Source organism: Notolepis coatsorum (genome assembly GCF_963971535.1).
Source record: "Notolepis coatsorum genome assembly, chromosome: 18".
Classification (NCBI taxonomy): domain Eukaryota; kingdom Metazoa; phylum Chordata; class Actinopteri; order Aulopiformes; family Paralepididae; genus Notolepis; species Notolepis coatsorum.
Genome location: NC_140182.1, coordinates 38,132,484 through 38,152,347, shown reverse-complemented (window position 1 = coordinate 38,152,347; position 19,864 = coordinate 38,132,484). Strand labels below are relative to the sequence as shown.

The window sequence follows — 19,864 nt, the reverse complement described above, 5'->3', positions numbered from 1 at the left end:
TCGAGTTCGTTGATTGACTTTTTTTATTACATTGGATGCCATTTTGTCAAGATTAGCCTCTAGGATGGAACCCAGGTAGGTAATTTCATCTTTCCTTGTGACAATATTGTCACCCACTGTAACTGAGAAGCCGTCTGTTTTGCTGAGTTTGTTATTTGAACCGAAGAGAATGGACTCTGTTTTGCCCATGTGTAATGATAGTTTGTTGTCGGCGAGCCATATGCAGATTTTGCCTAGTTCTGAGCTGAGGGTTTTTTCAACCTGTAACTTGTTCTTGTCAGAGACCAGCAGGGCTGAGTCGTCCGCAAACAGGAACAAGTTGCAGACAGACATTCGTAATTGTAGTGTGTGTGTGTGTGTGTGTGTGTGTGTGTGTGTGTGTGTGTGTATGTGTGTGTGTGTATAAAGTGCACGTGCCCTCACCATCTTGCTCTCGTAGATGTACAGAGGTTTGAGGACAGGAGGCTGTGGCGTCAGCAGGCTCTGCAGGGCCACATCGTCCTGCCTCAGGCTCTCCACCAGCACCCTCAGGTAGCCGCTGTTACACACGTACACCAGCCACTGGTTCTGACGGTCGATGGAGAGGATGCGGTCCAGCACCGCCAGAGCCAGCATCTGAGAGAAGAGAGGGAGAGAGAAGAGAGAGGGAGAGAGGAGAGGGGGAGAGAGATGAGGGAGAGAGATGAGGAGAGATGAGGAGAGGGAGAGAGAGATGAGACGAGAGAGCAATGAGGGAGACGAGAGGGAGAGCGATGAGAGGGAGACGAGAGAGAGGAGAGGGAGAGACGAGAGAGGAGAGGGAGAGATGAGAGAGAGGGAGAGACAAGGAGAGATGAGAGGGAGACGAGAGGGAGAGAGATGAGGGAGAGACAAGAGGGAGAGAGATGAGAGGGAGAGAGATGAGGGAGAAACGAGAGGGAGAGACAAGCGGGAGAGACAAGAGAGAGCGATGAGGGAGAGAGATGAGAGAGATGAGGGAGGGAGATGAGAGGGAGAGAGCGATGAGGGAGAGAGACGAGAGAGCAATGAGGGAGAGAGACAAGAGGGAGAGACGAGAAAGAGAGACGAGAGGGAGAGACGAGAGGTAGAGATGAGAGGGAGAGAGAGAACCATCCCAGCTGTGTTGTGTTTCGCTCACCTTGCCTATCTCATGACCATCACAGCTGTCCCTGCAGACCACCTCCATGAGGGCCGTGCCATAACTCTCAATGATGGCCAGGTTCTCTCTCTGCAGCTTAGAGAAACCGTCCTCCGGAGCCGTCAGACGCTCCCACATAGACTTGCCTGCTGGACGGACGAAGGGGACGGAGAGAGGAGTTACACAGACTCAAGGCTAGTTTAACATGTCTCAACAAATGCGCATGTTTGTATTAATTAATGATTGTGACATTATTGCTATCAAATGTAATGATTGTGAAATATTTCTGTAATGAGTTGTATGTGTATGTATCAAGTATCCTTGACTTCCAGGGACAACGATGTAAATAAGTCATTGGCTTTTTCGTTCCCATCCTTGACTAAAGCAAATATGTGATGTAATAATCTGTATATGTTTTGTTGTCTAAATAAATACCTACCTACGATGAGGGACAGAGAGTAAACTGTAATACTCTTGATAGTATGGTTTTATTGTACCCGTCTGCAGTGTGTACAGTATGTTAGTATGGTTGTATTGTACACGTCTGCAGTGTGTATGTTAGTATGGTTGTATTGTACCTGTCTGCAGTGTGTACAGTATGTTAGTATGGTTGTATTGTAGCTGTCTGCAGTGTGTATGTTAGTATGGTTGTATTGTACCCGTCTGCAGTGTGTCTGGCTCCTCAGGCTTCTGGGCGATCTGTAGGTAGTAGAGCAGCGCGCCGTACAGATGTGCGCGGAGACGCTGGAAGCCTCCGCCTGAGTGTGTCGACACAGATCAAACACGGCCATTTGTAAACAGTCTGGTTCAGGCCAAGGTCAATTACATCTAATCCAAAAGTATTTTTACTACAGCCCTTGTACTCAATTTACTGGCAAGTTTTCAAAAATGAAAATATTGAAAAACCTTTGCCATTAGAAGGTGGTCCTAATCTAAAGTACTATACTTTCTAGGTGCATGACGGAACCATCCAGCCCACACAATGCAGTGATGATAGAGGAGCTCCTTCCACAGGGTTCCCACAAACATTGCAAAATAAAATTCAAGGACTTTCAAGTACTTTTCTAAGCACTATTTTCCATTTTAAACTGACATTTAAATGGATACAATTCACTTTTAAATGCTGGTTTTTTTGGTCTACTTTTTCTCCCCATTTTCTATTTTTCTCCCATCCCAATTTCGTATTATCCAATTCTACCCTCCCCTGTCTCGAACGTTGTTAGACCATGCCTCCCACTGGTCGGCTGCAATGTGGACGAAGCCTTGCATCACGTGTCCCCTCCGGTACACGAGGCAGCCGTCGCATCTTTTCACCTGCACAGCACGATCTCTCAGTGGCGAGGAGTAACGCGTGGGAGGCTCACGCTGCCCCCGATACTTCCTGATTCTGCTGTACAGGCGCACCAACCGACCTGTAGGAGTCGCTGTCCACAACGTCCGATCCCCACCCACCGGCTTTCCAACCCCCTAATACTGCCAATTGTATTAGTATGAACGACCAGCCAAGCCAAGCCGGAAGCAACGCAGAGAGCTGGGCTCGAACCCAGCATCTCCTGCGTTAGTGGCAAGCGCCTTGCCCACTGCGCCACTTAGCCGCCCCAATGCTGTTTTTTATTGAAAAGAAAACCGGATCCAATGTTTATGGCTTAAAAAACGATTTCCGACAATTAGTTACACTTTAGATTTAAAAAAAATTATATTTCTTGATTCAGAACAATTTTATCATGGATGAACAAAACTTTCAATGCGAATGGTTGATTTGAATTTCAAGGACTTTTTAAGCACCTTGTTAATTTTTTTTTCTGTTTGAGGAATTCGAGGCCCTGACTTTTTTTTTCATAAATCAAGCACTAACACTTTCCGCGCCAGACCCGATAATAGTTGGGCTCTCAGAACGTTCAGCGCCAGACCCGAGTATAGTCGGGTTTTGGCCGTTTTTTCTTGTATTCAATATTTCCATTCATTATCCATCCAGGGAGCCTGGTATTATCATGGGGAATGAGTCTGAGATCGCAAAAGTCCAATACCGCCGCCTGGTAGGATGCGGCCGGTATTGCACATCCTTTCAAACTCTGTGTCTTGGGCTGTGCGTCGATTATATTTGTCCGGGCGGACTTTTCCATGTCGAGCAAGGGGAGTGGTTGTCCCGATCGGCTTGAGGAGCGTCAAATGCTCCAGATGGACGATGTATGGCGGATTATGTTGGCGACACGATAGACACCAATACTGGGACTCGCGATCAGATAATTAGAATATTCTTTTTGGGGCAGATCCTAGTCAAGGTAAGGGTTACATGATATAAATCTTGCGTTGATCAAAGCATGCCTTCATGTGTGTAACGCTAGTCCATAACGTATTCCATTGGTGACGATCAAAGCATACAAAAATTGTAGCGTGTGTAGGGACAGAACGCCAATGCATTTAGTATAATACATGTTGGGGGCTATTACCAGCCTCCCATGAATTACCCTAAAACCATACTTATATTCACCACGGTATAAAACGGGAATGTATGGATGAAAAGATTATTTCTTTTTCACATATTGAACGATAGATTGTCGATGTCAAATGGGGAATAGTATTGTATCCATAGCTATAATATATAATATAGTTATAGCCCTGAAAACACTGCCACGTATTCCTATACTTTAAAGTGTTGGCCCCTCTGGCACTGAATGAGTTAAGGACCTTGTGCGAACCCTGCTTCCACATAACACCTGTGACCTGCAGCTTCACATTTACTTTCTGATTTGACTGAATTGAATTAAACACTGGCATGAATGACAAACACAGCTGTTTAATGAAAGTAAAGCTGGAGAGGCAGTGGTGGGTCTGCACTCCTCACCGGTACAGAGGATGAAATCGAGCAGCTTGCGGAGGATCAGGTGGAGCGCGGAGTTGGCGATGGAGGCGAAGCCAGAGGACGCTCCTCCCTCTAGTCCCGCCCCCTGCTGCTGCTCAGACAGGACCGATTGGCTGAGGTGGGCCGTCAGGGTAAAGACCGCTCCGGCGACAATGGGCATCAGCTCTCCTGCTGCGTCCTCTGACAACACCTGGAAATAGATAGGGGGTGGGGTTTAAGTTTGAGGGAGGCTGGTAGGTGAAGCATGGTGAAGTGATGTGCCAGATATCTGATGCTATTTTAGCTTGGTATGGACCAGATATCTGATACTATTTTAGCTTGGTATGGACCAGATATCTGATACTATTTTAGCCTGGTATGGACCAGATATCCGATAATATTTTAGCTTGGTGTGGGTCAAATATCTGATACCATTTTAGCCTGTATGGGTCAGATATCTGATACCATTTTAGCCTGGTATGGGTCAGATATCTGATACTATTTTAGCCTGGTATGGGTCAGATATCTGATACTATTTTAGCCTGGTATGGGTCAGATATCTGATACTATTTTAGCCTGGTATGGGTCAGATATCTCATACTATTTTAGCCTGGTATGGGCCAGATATCTGGTACTATTTTAGCCTGGTATGGGTCAGATATCTGACACCATTTTAGCCTGGTATGGGTCAGATATCTGATACTATTTTAGCCTGGTATGGGTCAGATATCTGATACTATTTTAGCCTGGTATGGGCCAGATATCTGGTACTGGTATCTGTATGGGTCAAATATCCGGTAGTGGTATCTGTATGGGCCAGATATCCGGTAGTGGTATCTGTATGGGTCAGATATCCGGTAGTGGAATCTGTATGGGTCAGATATCCGGTAGTGGAATCTGTATGGGTCAGATATCCGGTAGTGGAATCTGTATGGGTCAGATATCTGGTACTGGTATCTGTATGGGTCAGATATCCGGTAGTGGTCTCTGTATGGGTCAGATATCCGGTAGTGGAATCTGTATGGGTCAGATATCTGGTAGTGGAATCTGTATGGGTCAGATATCTGGTACTGGTATCTGTATGGGTCAGATATCTGGTACTGGTATCTGTATGGGTCAGATATCTGGTACTGGTATCTGTATGGGTCAGATATCTGGTACTGGTATCTGTATGGGTCAGATATATGGTACTGGTATCTGTATGGGTCAGATATCTGGTACTGGTATCTGTATGGGTCAGATATCTGGTACTGGTATCTGTATGGGTCAGATATCTGGTACTGGTATCTGTATGGGTCAGATATCTGGTACTGGTATCTGTATGGGTCAGATATCTGGTACTGGTATGTATGGGTCAGATATCTGGTACTGGTATGTATGGGTCAGATATCTGGTACTGGTATCTGTATGGGTCAGATATCTGGTACTGGTATCTGTATGGGTCAGATATCTGGTACTGGTATCTGTATGGGTCAGATATCTGGTACTGGTATCTGTATGGGTCAGATATCTGGTACTGGTATCTGTATGGGTCAGATATCTGTTACTGGTATCTGTATGGGTCAGATATCTGGTACTGGTATGTATGGGTGCGTCCCTAGTCGTGGATGTCACCTTGTCATGCAGGTCCAGCAGCAGGTCTCTGATGATGAGCTGTCTGTCGTCAGCAGGTATGAGGTCGGCAGGGCAGGCGGTGAGCAGGGTCTCCACCAGACTCCTCCAGGACTGAAGCGCGTGCCGCTTGGCGCTGAGGCTCCGACGCACGCGGTTACGCTCCACCACCTGCTGAAGGATGGAGTTCACCTCCTGCGAGGAGACACACCAACACCCAGAGACACTGGAATAAATCACGGTAGCCGTCTTTAAAACTGTAGATCTAAGTCCACATAGCAGCCGAGAGACTGTGTGTGTGATGAAGGAAGCAGCGTAAAGCTTGTGATCACATTGTGCGCCTTTTTTCGATTGATTTCAATGGCGTCTTCTCCAAACTATGCGCCTTGGGTTTTTGAAGCGACAAAGCTAATTTTGGCAGTTTACGACAAACCTTGTTTTATACAGATTCCCGTACACATACCGTATTGATAGTAGCCAACGTTAGCTAGCTATAAATGCTAACGGTAGTAATGTATGGACCTTATGTAAAGTTAGCTGAGGTAGCAACAGTAATCAGTGGTATTGCTCGTTGCGCCCGGTGCACTTTATATTCTCTATGTAAACCACTGCACCACATGTTTGAGCACAAGAAAAAGGCATCCAATCTGATCACAGCAGCAGGCAGCATTGATGAACCCGTTTGGTAGATCTACTCATGGCATACCTGACTCTGGTGGGCTGTCATATTACAGTAAGGGAAATGCTCAATGTACAACACCAGCATATTACTATGATGAAGACAGCAGGTGTGTTTGTTATAGTTACAGCATATCTACTGATCACATGTCAAGAAGAATAGCCATTACCACCACCATCGACTATAAACACACCTCTTCAATCAAACATTTAAAAATAAATAAAAATTAAATAACCTTGTTACCGTCTTTAGCTCTTATGTACTTTACTGCTATGTCTATACTACTATGTATATACTACTTCTACCTACTATGCTAATATATCTATACTACTACCTACTGCTAATATGTCTATACTGCTATCTACTATGCCTATACTACTACCTACCAAGCCAATATGTCTATACTACTATGCCAACGTGTCTATACTACTATGCTAATATGTCTATACTAGTAGCAATCAAGTTCAACACTGCTAGATGAACAATTCAACTTAGCTTAGCTGCCAGAGATGTACCCTTCCTGCTGACTTGTTGTACAGAACTTGTAAGTGGCGTTAGCTAAAAGACTAAATGTAAAGGTACCACTCCCTCACCTCCATCAATAAGGGCCTCTGACCGATGGCTGCCATTCCCTGCAGAGCGTTCACCTCAGCAACCAGCACTCGATGGAGCAACTGTCGGGAACAAGATACAGAAAATACATAGAGGCATAGAACTGAATTCATGATTGATGAAACTCTAAAAACTGAACATATACAGTACATCACACTGCATTAGGCTACATTCAATTCTGATGTATTGCTCAGATCTTTGGTTTGGCTGTTCACATTCTTTTTCAAATGTGACCAAGATCAGATTCCAGTATGAACTGGTCACGCACCTGAACTGACCGGCATGAGCAAATTAACAATAATGATGATGGACGTAAACACAGAGGACACTGAAGTCACTGTTTATGGTTTAATTTATAAGTTGGTGTGCAGGCCAGCTAATAAAAAAAATCTGATTTAAGACCACATATGAAAGTGACTCAAATCAGAATCAGAAAAGATCAGATTCCATGTGATTTGTGCCATTCACACTGTCATAAAAAAAAGTCTGAGCAAAAATAAGAATAAAGATTTGAGTAACTTTTGTAAGATATAATCCTGCAGCAGTGCCTTCAAACCCTCTACACTAGACCACCTGCAGAGAGAGGGGTAAACAAACCAGCCCACCTTGACGTTGCAGACGGTGTGTCCGTGCTCGTTGACGTGCTCACAGTTGTTGATGACCTGCTCGATCTGAGCACGCTCAAAGAAGTCCAGCTGGAGCAGTTCTGGGACGTCCTGGCTGAAGTCGATGGCGTCCAACACGCTCAGCAGCTTCCTGCGAACTGAAGACAAGGAAACATCTCTCAACAGGGCTTTCTGCAGGACCCTCCAATCACAACTGTTGCTTTCCCAGGAGTTTGAGGTGGGTCATATTGAACAGAGGAGGAACTGAAGATCAAATCATCTACCCAAACAAACTATTCTGGTTTTAGGCAAAGCAAAGGACAAAAAATACTATAAATAACTATAATAATAATAATAATAATAATAATAAACTTTGTTTGTATAGCACAATCATACAATAATTGCATCCCAAAGTGCTTCACAGCAGTAAAATAGACATACAAATGTGCATAGAATTGACAGAATAGCAGTGCAGAGTAAGAAAGGGGTAAAATTCAACCCTTTTCTAACTCATTAGGACCCATCCTCCCTTCCAGCAGGAAAAAGAGACAAAGTGCAGTAAAATCGACGTAAAATGCAGTAAAATAGATTAAATTAGCATATAAGACAGATTAAAAGTGCAATAAAATTAAATAGACTATAAATGATAGATAGTGTGTGGTGTTTAATTAAAGCATGTGTGATACTACTACTAACCTTTAGAAACGGTGTCAAAATGCAGGAAACCACTGACCGACCTAGTCTCCTCCTCCATGCCAGACTCCCCATCGGCTGTAGAGACACAAACAAGCTCTTAGGTCAACATTCCAGGGTCCCTGTGCTTCAGTATCATTACCATCGTCTTCATGGACATAAGGCCGTGCCTTACTACCTGGGCCATGGTCTTCAGTTGGGACATAAATGGTAAATTAACTGCATTTATATAACAGCTTTTATCCAAAGCACGTTACAACTTATAGAGAGAGGGAGGGATGGCTGGAGGGAGGGAACAAGAACATTTGTATGCATGTCTGTCCCCATATCTACTGCCTGTATAGGGAGGTGTAGTCCGACGTCACTTTAGTTTCCCACGCGGTCCACCCATATAGGGATTTATCATTGGGAAAATGTATTATCGGCTGTTGTAATAATTCTGCCTCATGAACATTGGCAAGCTTTCCATTTTTGCACAAAATGAGTTCCCTTCTATCACTAACATTATTGTTAAGCATTTTTGGTTGAAATAAATATAAGGTTGTTTAATGTGTCCTTAAAAAAGAACTACAGTAGACCAGTAGAACGTCGTTCAGTCGCCTAATACACGTCACGGCCATGCGCTGATACCGCGCTAACTAGTTATCAGTGAAATATAAAATACCTAACGTTAGTTAACATTATCTGATCTGATATTTTATGCAGCCTGGGGTTAATGTAAATAGCATATTTTTGCACGTAGCATTGCTAACACGTTGCATTAAGCTAACGTTAACTTTACCCATAGCTAACGTTACCTAGCTAAACATACTAGAGTCAGCAGCGCCAAAGTGAAGTGTAGTTCCTCAGTGAACGAAAACGTAAACATTGTTATTTTGCTACTTTTACGATTAATTGCTAATTGTTTCATGTTGAGCTATATATTGTGGATGAACACACACAGGTACACCATGCCAATGTTCATGCTTTATTTTTTTTTAAACGAGACAATTTAGAAATGTGTCCATTGGAAATACATTGCAATTTCAAGTGAGATGGACCTCGCGGGAAACAACAATGACGAAATCCCTTTATTAATTTCCTTAGATTTTTTGTACATATATTAAATACAAATAATTTATATTCTCCTTTGGTTCATTACAATTTACTCAAGCATAGTAACAGACACAATATTTCTGACACTGGGAATACATTCCCTGAGATCCATAGATGTCCCTAGATACCAGGAACATACAAATGGACCTTGTAGAAGTGGAGCAATCTCCCATCTACTTGGGTATGTGCTTTTAGGCAAATCTTCTGAAAATATGGCTAGGGCTTAAGAGGTTAAATAAATAACCTATTTGGAACTAACCCTTGTTTGCTTTTTTATTGAAATTATGTTTTTAAGTTGCAGGAAATTGGGGGGGCAGCCCCCCTCCAGACCACCCCCTAGTTGATACTCGGCACCATCTTGTGTGTGTGTGCGTGTGTGAGTGCGTGCGCTCGTACCGATGTGTTGAGTGTGTGGCTGGTCGTCTAGCAGCAGGCTGACCAGACGCTGTGTGTGCGAGCGCTGGCGGTTGAGGGAAGTCATCCGCAGCTCGATGGCCGTCGTCTTCATGAGCCAAGACATCTGGGACAGCGCTGCCACCTGGTCACCTGAAGTAGGACAAGAGACAGGTTAAGAGGGGAGGGGCGAGGAGACAGGTTAAGAGGGGAGGGGCGAGGAGCCAGGCATCAAGGTTCAGAGGACAATGAAACATTCATCAATAGGATCAATGGTGCATGAATGAAGGGTTAATACAAAAATAAATGTAAAATAAATAGCATACCCACAAGAACACTTAACTGGTTCTGCGCCAAAAACGAGTATACTCGTTATTGCCGTCCAACCGTGGAGCGCCAACCACGAGTATACTCGTTATTGGATCCGTTTTTCTTTTATTCGCTATTGCCATTCATAATTCATCGGGGCAGCCTGTGCATGCTGTTCTGAATGTGTCTGAGCTTGCAGACATTCAATACGTGGGACGGAGTACCGCAACCAGTACTTGGAATGGCGATCAGATAATTGGATACTTTTTTTTGCATTACATCAGACAAGGTAAGGACACTATCCAATCTTGCGTTGATCTGATCTTTTTTTCTCCCGCGATCGAAGCCGTCTGTGTGGAATGTGTGTGTGCTGTTTACCGTTGGTCACAGCACGCAGGGGCGCCCCGCTACAAGCCCCCTTTCATGCGTGCATGAGGAGACATAACGATAATCTAGCGTTGATTTCAGGAAGATTAGATAATCAGGCGAAAAATTACAACGTGATAACTGGATTTCACTAAAGGGCTATTTTTTCTGTGATTACTCAGAATCACCCAAACTATACTCATATTCACCACGGTATAAAACGGAAATGTACGGATGAAAAAACAATCTGTTTTTTGCATGTTGACCAGAAGAAACTCACTGACAATCGACAACGTTATTAGATCCATAGCTATAATATTTCATATAGTTTAAGCCCTCGCAAAAACACGGCATTTTCTCCATTGAACAAAGCGATGGCAGACAACGGCCCAATGACCGTAGCGCCCTCTGGCGTCCAATGTGTTAATTGGGCACTTCACCCGAAAAATAACACAGATGTATTTTGCAATGTCACACATATCCCAAGGCTCTAAACAGTTTTGCACACATTCATTTAGTTTGACAGTTATTCAGAGTTAATGGGTTTGAATTAGTGCCATCAGGCGATTAAAAAAATTAATCTAATTAATTACAGGATTTGTAATTAATTAATCTAATTAATCGCATAACCATTTTAGGCCTGATATTCTATAATCATATTTCAAATTGCATGTGTCCGGATGGCAGAATTCAGTACTGTATCTACAAAACCTTCTGTTTAATCATCTTCCATTTATTAATTTGCTTAGATTTTTCAGGTCTGGTAAATTTTAGCATGGTGTTATTCACAGTCAAAGATAAAATAAAATGTATTGATATTCTCATTTGGTTCATTACAATTTACTCAAGCCTAGTAACAGACACAGTATTTCTGACACTGGGAATACATTCCCTGAGATCCATATATGTCCCTAGAATCAGATACCAAGAACATGCAAATGGACCATATTAAAAAAAAGTCTGTACATATGTATTCTACATTATTATGGAATGAATGATAAATTTTTTTTTTTTTTTTTTTTGTAATACATTTTGATTTAATTTTCATGCTGTGTACTTAATTAATCGAATTAACGCAATAAACTGACAGCCCTAGTTTGAATATTGGCTACCGGCGATGTCATCAGAGGGCTTGTGTTCTCAATGATGATGTAGATGAAAAAACAGAGATGAAGATTGCAATAGAGATTGCTATTTATTCCATCTACATCATTTCATTGATCTTAAATGTACTGGGCAGAAGGATTAGGTTAGGATTAGGACCGAAGAGCAGGGTCAGTTAAACTGGTTTTACTGGGCAGAAAGGTTAGGTTAGGATTAGGAGTCCCAAGAGGTCAGTTAAACTGGTTTTACTGGGCAGAAGGGTTAGGTTAGGATTAGGAGTCCCAAGAGGTCAGTTAAACTGGTTTTACTGGGCAGAAGGGTTAGGTTAGGATTAGGAGTCCCAAGAGGTCAGTTAAACTGGTTTTACTGGGCAGAAGGGTTAGGCTAGGATTAGGAGTCCCAAGAGCAGGGTCAGTTAAACGACTTACTGGGCAGAAGGGTTAGTTTAGGACTAGGACCCAGGAGCAGGGTCAGTTAAACTGGTGTTACTGGGCAGAAGGGTTAGGCTAGGATTAGGACCCAAGAGCAGGGTCAGTTCAACTAGACTTACTGGGCAGAACGAAGGGCAGGTGCTGCAGGTGAGAGAACAGGAAGTCCTGGCTGGTCCTCAGGTAGCGCATGGTGGGGCCAGAGGTGTCGGAGCACGCACACAACAGGTAGATCACCTGAAGAACACACATACACACACTTAAAACTCCACCAGTCAAAACATCCCAAGGAACTCAGGAATTCGCATGCCCTTTGTTATTGTGGTGGAAAATCAAACCACAAAAGTTACAAAATGTACTTGTTAATAATAGATACATGAATATTATGGTTTAAATAATAATGATATAGTCTCCGTGTTTATGAAGGCATGATGACATGTCTTAAGCTGTAGACGTGGATGCTCGAAAGTCCACGTATGATTAATATGACAACATGTCAGGGTGGCTCGACATAAAGCTTACTTTGACTTGGTTAGAGTCTCTATGTAGACAATCAGGGTAAATGGGCTGATGTTACAAGAGCCACTGGCCAATGGGAGAGGGGGAGGTAGTCTCTGTTGTCACAGAGTCAATAGGGTATAAGAATGGTGATAATGCAGTGTACTACAGTTCTTTCTCTGGTATATATTGCATGTAATCAATAAAGTACTGTGTTCATTTTGGAAACCTTTCGTCCGTCTATTTAATTCCAGTTTTTGACTGGTACATCCCTAATTGACCCCACCGTCAAGTTGGCCAAGATGCCTCGGTTCATTTGAAAAGAACAGGCTTCTGGTGAACAGTTAGTCAAGTTAATTCAGCAAGCGTGAAAGCACACTGTGACAGCAGTACAGTGAGGTTACCTGGTAACAAAGCTCAGCCAGGTGTGATCCTGACAGCATTACAGTGAGGTTACCTGGTGTGACGTACGTGGGTTGGTCATTATCATTATTATCGTATTTGTAACACCATGTAAACATCAGGTTAGTATATGTAATATTTGTTATGTTATTTGTATGTGGTGTGTGTCACCTTCTGAACCCTTTTTGTTTCTCCCTTTCCCAGATGCCACCGATGCTGATTGTGCCGATTGCCTGAGAAGTGGCACCTGCTGGCGGCCAACCTCGGTAGACGGGTGGCTAAAGCCTGGGTTGTGACACACATCCAGACGCCTCATTCTGTCATTTGCCAGTGAACAGAGTGGAGTGAGGTTGCCGTTGTTTGCCACTGTTGTGGAACGATACTGTGCTTATTTACCACTTTGTGTGGACCAAGTACTGTGTGGTAATATATATATATTGTTGGCCTCTGTGCCACTTACCTATTGAGTGAGTATTCTATTGTTGGCCTCTGTGCCTATTTTGTGATACTCTATGCCATTTTGCCACTGTTCCATTTAAGTGGAACTATATATATTGTATTGTTTATTCGCTGGGTGGTTCCCAGTGCCAACCTTATTATTACCCTGTTTGTTCTCCCCTTCCCCTTTTCCCTGATTGTCTATTGTTGTGGGTTTCATTCCCCGTATTTAAATAAATATCATTTACTTTGGAAAACGCCTTATTACTTTCTTACCTACCGGGACCCGTGTTAAAGCACACACTGGACGGGCTGGCTTATTATATTATTATTATTATATTATGCACATTATTATTGTATTACGCACAATCGTTGCGGGCAAGACCCCCCGCATTTCATTGTATACTTGTATGCCGTGACAAATAAAACTCTTGACTTGACTTGACTTCACAACAGCCCGCTCCAGGTATAATTTGTTTTGTCATCAGACCTTTGATTGTGACACCTGGTAACACAGGTGTGATCCTGACAGCAGTACAGTGAGGTTACCTGGTAACACAGGTGTGATCCTGACAGCAGTACAGTGAGGTTACCTGGCAACACAGGTGTGATCCTGACAGCAGTAGTGAGGTTACCTGGTAACACAGGTGTGATCCTGACAGCAGTACAGTGAGGTTACCTGGTAACACAGGTGTGATCCTGACAGCAGTTAAGTACAGTGAGGTTACCTGGCAACACAGGTGTGATCCTGACAGCAGTACAGTGAGGTTACCTGGCAACACAGGTGTGATCCTGACACCAGTACAGTGAGGTTACCTGGCAACACAGGTGTGATCCTGACAGCAGTACAGTGAGGTTACCTGGTAACACAGCAGTACAGTGAGGGTACCTGGTAACACAGCAGTACAGTGAGGGTACCTGGTAACACAGGTGTGATCCTGACAGCAGTACAGTGAGGTTACCTGGTAAGACAGGTGTGATCCTGACAGCAGTACAGTAGACTAGGCAGAATTTCAGAAAATGTGCTTGTATAAAGTGCTGAAGGCATTTCGTGTTTATTTTTGGTACACAACATTTCTAGGGGTATTAAGGGGTGCTGAATCCAAATATGCTGTATACCAAGCTCAAAAATGTCAAATAAGGCCTCAAAATTGAGAAATCCAACATGGCCGCCAGCACCAGGCCCTCTCTCCACAAAAACAGGTGCTAAACCCACAGTTTTTATTCTACTGACATGAAACTTTGCACAGAACATCTGCACCTATGGAGGAAGAAAGTAGGAATATAGCTGGGGTGCAACCATGAGTAACAGGGTGTTTTTGACTGTCTAACTGTAATCTTTGTATAGGCGAGGATACAAAAAATTACATTTCTTCAGTGTTTGCAGGAATACTACAGCAATTTGGTAATAACTGTACAGTGTTGGACACCAACATTAGAATCCCCCAAGTCTTAGCTTTCTTCAGGTACCAAGTTTATGCAAGTAGCTCTTATAAATCTGGATATATAAGCATTTTAATGTAAGCATGCTGTTTTAGGCGAATTTTCTAAAAATAAATGGTGGGGCTTAATGAGTTAAGTGTGCCTACACAAGGTACAAACCTGAATTAAATGTGCTTTTGTAAGTTTTCTTACATACATCAACAAGGACGTAGTCACACCGGAGATTCAAGAATCCATACTTGGCGCAGAACACCTTGGACAGGCACAATTGAAAATGTTTGTGGACAAACATTTGTGTGAACCTCCAGATAGTGACCAGCACCTGAACCTGAAATCACCCATTCGAAAGAACAAAGCCAAGACATTTGCCTCTTTGTATGAAGTTGTGCAACTTTCCAAGAACAAGCAAAACACCATCAAAGTGGACAGGCAGATTCTACAAAGGCTCATCACAGCTTACAGAGCAGGTCGTAAGGTAGATCTTGACAATATCCTCCAGCATGAGCTCATGCCCATCCCGCCATCTCTGGCCACAACTAACGGGAGTCTACATTCCACCAACAAGTCTGTGTTAGCAAATATACTGACGAAACAAGTTAAAACGGCTGTGGGGCGGCTTTGGCTCAGGGGTAGAGCGGGTCGTCCAATGATCGAAGGGTTGGTGGTTCGAATCCCGCTCAAGCCCATGTCCATCCCATCGCCGTTGTGTCCTTGGGCAAGACACTTAACCTACTTGCCTCGTATGAATGTGTATGCATGTGAATGAATGTTGGTGGTGGTCGGAGGGGCCGTAGGCGATGATTATTCGCCGCGCTTCCGTGAGTCTGCCTCAGGGCAGCTCTGGCTGCAATTGTAGCTTACCACCACCGGTATGACTGTGTATGAACGAATAATGGACTCTGTGAAGCGCTCTGGGTGTCATGAAGAGCGCTATATAAATCCAAGCCATTATTATTATTATTAAAACCCCTGCCGATCTTACCCTTCAGGGACCCAGCTGCCTGGTCATTGATGGCCAAGCTCTGGTAATGGCACTCGGAAAGCCACCTGACACTACAACATTTGGTGACTATGCCAACAAGTTCACTGACACCGTGTTGAAGATGGGAGCAAAATACCAGAGGGTAGATGTCGTCTTTGACAGATACCATGACCAATCCATCAAAACAGGCACAAGGGTGAAACGCAAACAGCGCCATAGACCAGTACGTCATGAAATCAAAAGCAAGTCTGCTCCACTTCCTGCCGATTAGTCGAGCTTCATGGCCCTTGAAGACAACAAATCAGATATCGCTCTCAAACCACCTGATAGAACACAGCCCGGATTATGAACCTGTAGTTGTAGTATCAGGGAGGTTTACTGAAGCGACAACTGTCAAGTCAACAGATCCAGATCTTGAAGTCTCCTCTCTGAGTGCTGACCATGAGGAAGCTGATACACGTCTGATTTTCTCATCCAGGCTCCAGTAGAAACAATCGTTGTGTCAGCGCGTGACACAGATGTGCTGCTTCTACTCTTGGCTCACTATGACAGAATCCGATGTACGCATCTCTACATGAAAGCTGGGACATCGAAGGATCCAAAATATTCTGGTAAAAAGCGGGGAGGTGGAATAGCTTTCATGTTGAACAACAATTGGTGTGATCCAGGCAACATGAAGGAGCTTTCAAACCACTGCTCCCCAAACCTGGAGTATATATCCATCAAGTGCCGGCCATTCTTTCTCCCGAGAGAATTAACGTCGGCCATTCTGATCGGAGTGTATATTCCACCACAAGCAAACACAGGCGACGCGCTCTCCAAGCTCCACGACGAGGTAAACAAGCTCCAAGCAGCTAACGTTGACGACGCTGCTATTTTGGTTGTGGGTGATTTCAATAGTGCTAATCTGAGAAAAGTGCTGCCAAACTTCTACCAGCATGTGACTTGTTCTACCAGAGGCGGGAACATTTTAGACTATTGCTACTCGCAATTTAAGAGTGGGTACAAATCACATGCTGCCAGTCCTTTCGCCAAGTCAGATCACGACCCCATCTTTCTTGTACCGCAGTATAAACAAAGTCTCAAGCGCATTCCTGTAGTATCGCGAGAGGTGAAGCGCTGGACGGTGGCGTCGGAGGAGACGCTCCAAGCTGCACTAGAATGTACAGACTGGGGGGTGTTCCGCGATAACACAGATAATATTAATGACTACACGGAAACAGTGCTGGACTTTGTTTGTACTTTGGTAGAAGAAACAATCCCCTCTACCACAATTAGAGTTTACCCAAACCAAAAGCCATGGGTAGACAAATCTGTCCACGAAGCTCTGAAGGCGCGCACCTCAGCATACAACGCCAGGCTTGTGACAGGCAACATGAATGACCACAAGGTGGTGAGATACAATGTTAGGAGGACAGTAATAGAAGCAAAAAGGCGCTACAGGGATCAAATTGAACTTCAATATGAACAGGCTGACTCTAGAGCTATGTGGCAGGGCCTCAGAACGATGACAGATTACAAAGGCACCTCCCTCAAACTGAACAGTGACATCCAACTGGTAAATGATCTCAATACCTTCTATGCGAGGTTTGAGGCTGGGAATAACAGCACCAGCCTACAAACCACTGCAATGGAGGGGGGGGGCACTGCTGATGGAGACTCAGTGTTCAGGATAACAGAACATGATGTGAGGAGGACGTTTAAGAAAGTGAATATCAGGAAGGCAGCAGGACCGGACAGTATCCCTGTTCCTCCCTCCCCATCAACCTGGACCCCCTGCAATTTGCATACCGCCCCAACAGGTCCACGGAGGACACCATAGCCCATGTGCTGCACACAGCAGAATCACACCTGAACAAGAGGCAGGGGAACTATGTGAGAATGCTGTTCATCGACTACAGCTCAGCATTCAATACCATAGTCCCCTCCAAACTCATAGCCAAGCTCAGGGACCTGGGCTTGAACTATGACCTCTGCCAGTGGGTCTTGGACTTCCTGACGGGCAGGTGGTGAGAGCAGGCAACTGCACCTCCTCATCCATCACTCTCAACATAGGGGCCCCCCAGGGCTGTGTCCTGAGTCCCCTCCTCCACTCCCTGTACACACATGACTGTGTGGCACAGCGGAACAACAACACAATCATCAAATTTGCTGACGACACAGTAGTGGTGGGCCTGATCTCTGCAAACGACGAGAGGGCCTACCTGGAAGAGGTTAAGGTTCTAGCGGGATGGTGTCAAGAGAACAGCCTCTCCCTGAACGTCAGCAAAACAAAGGAGATGATTGTGGACTTTAGGAGGTCGGGGTCAGGGACTACAGCCCCCTCAGCATCGACAGGGCACCGGTTGAGAGAGTGAACAGTTTTAAGTACCTCGGAGTCCACATATCCGAGGACTTGACATGGACCACACACATTGACAGTGTTATCAAGAAGGCACGACAACGCCTCTACTTCCTTAGGCGCTTAAGGAAGTTCAACGTGAGTCAGAATATCCTCAAGAACTTCTACTCATGCACAATAGAGAGCATCCTGACTGGCAATATCACCTCCTGGTTTGGGAATAGCACTGCACAAGACCGCAGCAGACTACAGAGTGGCCCGTTCAGCCGAACGCACAATTGAAGGTGGGCTTCCCACTCTCCAAGACATTTACAACAAGCGGTGCATGGGCAAGGCTAAGAGAATAATCAAAGACTCCAGCCACTCAAACAACTGCCTCTTTGAACTGCTGCGATCAGGCAAGCGATACCGGAGTCTCATGGCAAGCACAGAGAGACTCAGAAGGAGCTTCTATCCCCAGGCCATCAGGATGCTCAATGAATGAACAATGAACAATAAGCAAACCATCAACACACCCACAGCGCACATACACTCACTTAAATAAACAACACACTGTAGCACCCACTTTACCACTTTAGACACACTTTACACTTTATATTTATATTTATATTATTGGTAAGGAAATTGCACATCATTCTCATTCCTTATTGCACCTCACCACTACAAGGTGGCACCACAAGCTAAGCTATACCTCACCATTTTTGTACCAGCTGTACATACTTATAGATATACTGAACAATTCTGTTGTTTACACTTGTTTACGTACTTGACTTCTTGACTTTCTATTTTATACTTATTATACTTATTTTATACTATCTTGTTATTATCTAACACACTCTCAGGAGCAACACAGACATTTCATGCAAAGTATTCTGTATTCTGTATGACAACTAATAAAGAAACTTGAACATTCACTTATATTGATATGGTAAAATAATATTTTTATTTTATTATATTATAATCTATTCTATTCTATTCAGGAAAAGTGGCATTGGATGAATCATGCAACTGCAAGACACCTGCGACACCCGCCTGAATACGATTGATGACTGACAATAAATTACTGTACCTAAGCTACTGTACGCATATTAAGGACTATCTAATTTGCATAAATGGCATGTTGATTAAAAAAATTCAAGAGAAAAGAGTTTGATGAATAAATCCATGGCCTGGGATCATCCTGCTTTTCTTTCTTATTTGGTTGATGAGTTATGCATCAATAACGACCACCGTTTCTGCTATAAATATGAGTTTCAAGCAACATTTTCACAACTGATCTAAAATCAGGATATGATTTTAAATTCCTCATGTATGCAAACATATAAAAACACATTTCATTCATGTTTCTACCTTGTTTAGTCAAAAAGATATGCACTTAAATAGATTTCAGCCTGGCGCTGGCGGCCATGTTGGATTTCTCTATTTTGAGGCCTTATTTGACATTTTTGAGCTTGGTATACAGCAGATTTGGATTCAGCACCCCTTAATACCCCTAGAAATGTTGTGTACCAAAAATAAACACGAAATGCCTTCAGGGTTATGATTTTCTGAAAATTGACCCTGTCTACAGTGAGTTTACCTGGTAACACAGCAGTACAGTGAGGTTACCTGGTAACACATCAGTACAGTGAGGGTACCTGGTAACACAGCAGTACAGTGAGGTTACCTGGTAACACAGCTCAGCCAGGTGTGGGGCTTGGCGTGTGAGGACAGGTCCGGACCTCTTCTCACTGCCTCTCTGCAGCAGACTCAGGATGGCATGCAGGCAGCTCCGCGGACACCCCAGCACACCTGGACAAGAGAGGAAGCACCCCAGGGGTCATTGACCAAATTCAGATGGCGGCCGTTTGCTCAGGTTGGGATTCCTTTATGTCAGGGCTTTCCC

General features: G+C 44.0%; 1 protein-coding gene across 2 annotated transcripts in view; it reads right to left on the bottom strand.

The window, feature by feature from the left end:
* Positions 1–19,864, bottom strand: part of nup205 (nucleoporin 205) — a gene marked incomplete at its 5' end in the record, with an annotated part of 74,698 nt that overhangs the window by 18,294 nt on the left and 36,540 nt on the right. Inside the window, 11 exons of one of the 2 annotated variants that reach the window (XM_084334345.1) lie at positions 424–615; positions 1,139–1,287; positions 1,798–1,896; positions 3,984–4,191; positions 5,595–5,786; positions 6,864–6,944; positions 7,488–7,645; positions 8,184–8,258; positions 9,672–9,821; positions 11,998–12,112; positions 19,646–19,770. In XM_084334345.1, the coding sequence (XP_084190471.1) occupies positions 424–615; positions 1,139–1,287; positions 1,798–1,896; positions 3,984–4,191; positions 5,595–5,786; positions 6,864–6,944; positions 7,488–7,645; positions 8,184–8,258; positions 9,672–9,821; positions 11,998–12,112; positions 19,646–19,770 (1,544 nt within the window). The remainder of the gene's footprint in view (positions 1–423; positions 616–1,138; positions 1,288–1,797; positions 1,897–3,983; positions 4,192–5,594; positions 5,787–6,863; positions 6,945–7,487; positions 7,646–8,183; positions 8,259–9,671; positions 9,822–11,997; positions 12,113–19,645; positions 19,771–19,864) is intronic. The other variant, XM_084334346.1, reaches the window with a different exon arrangement.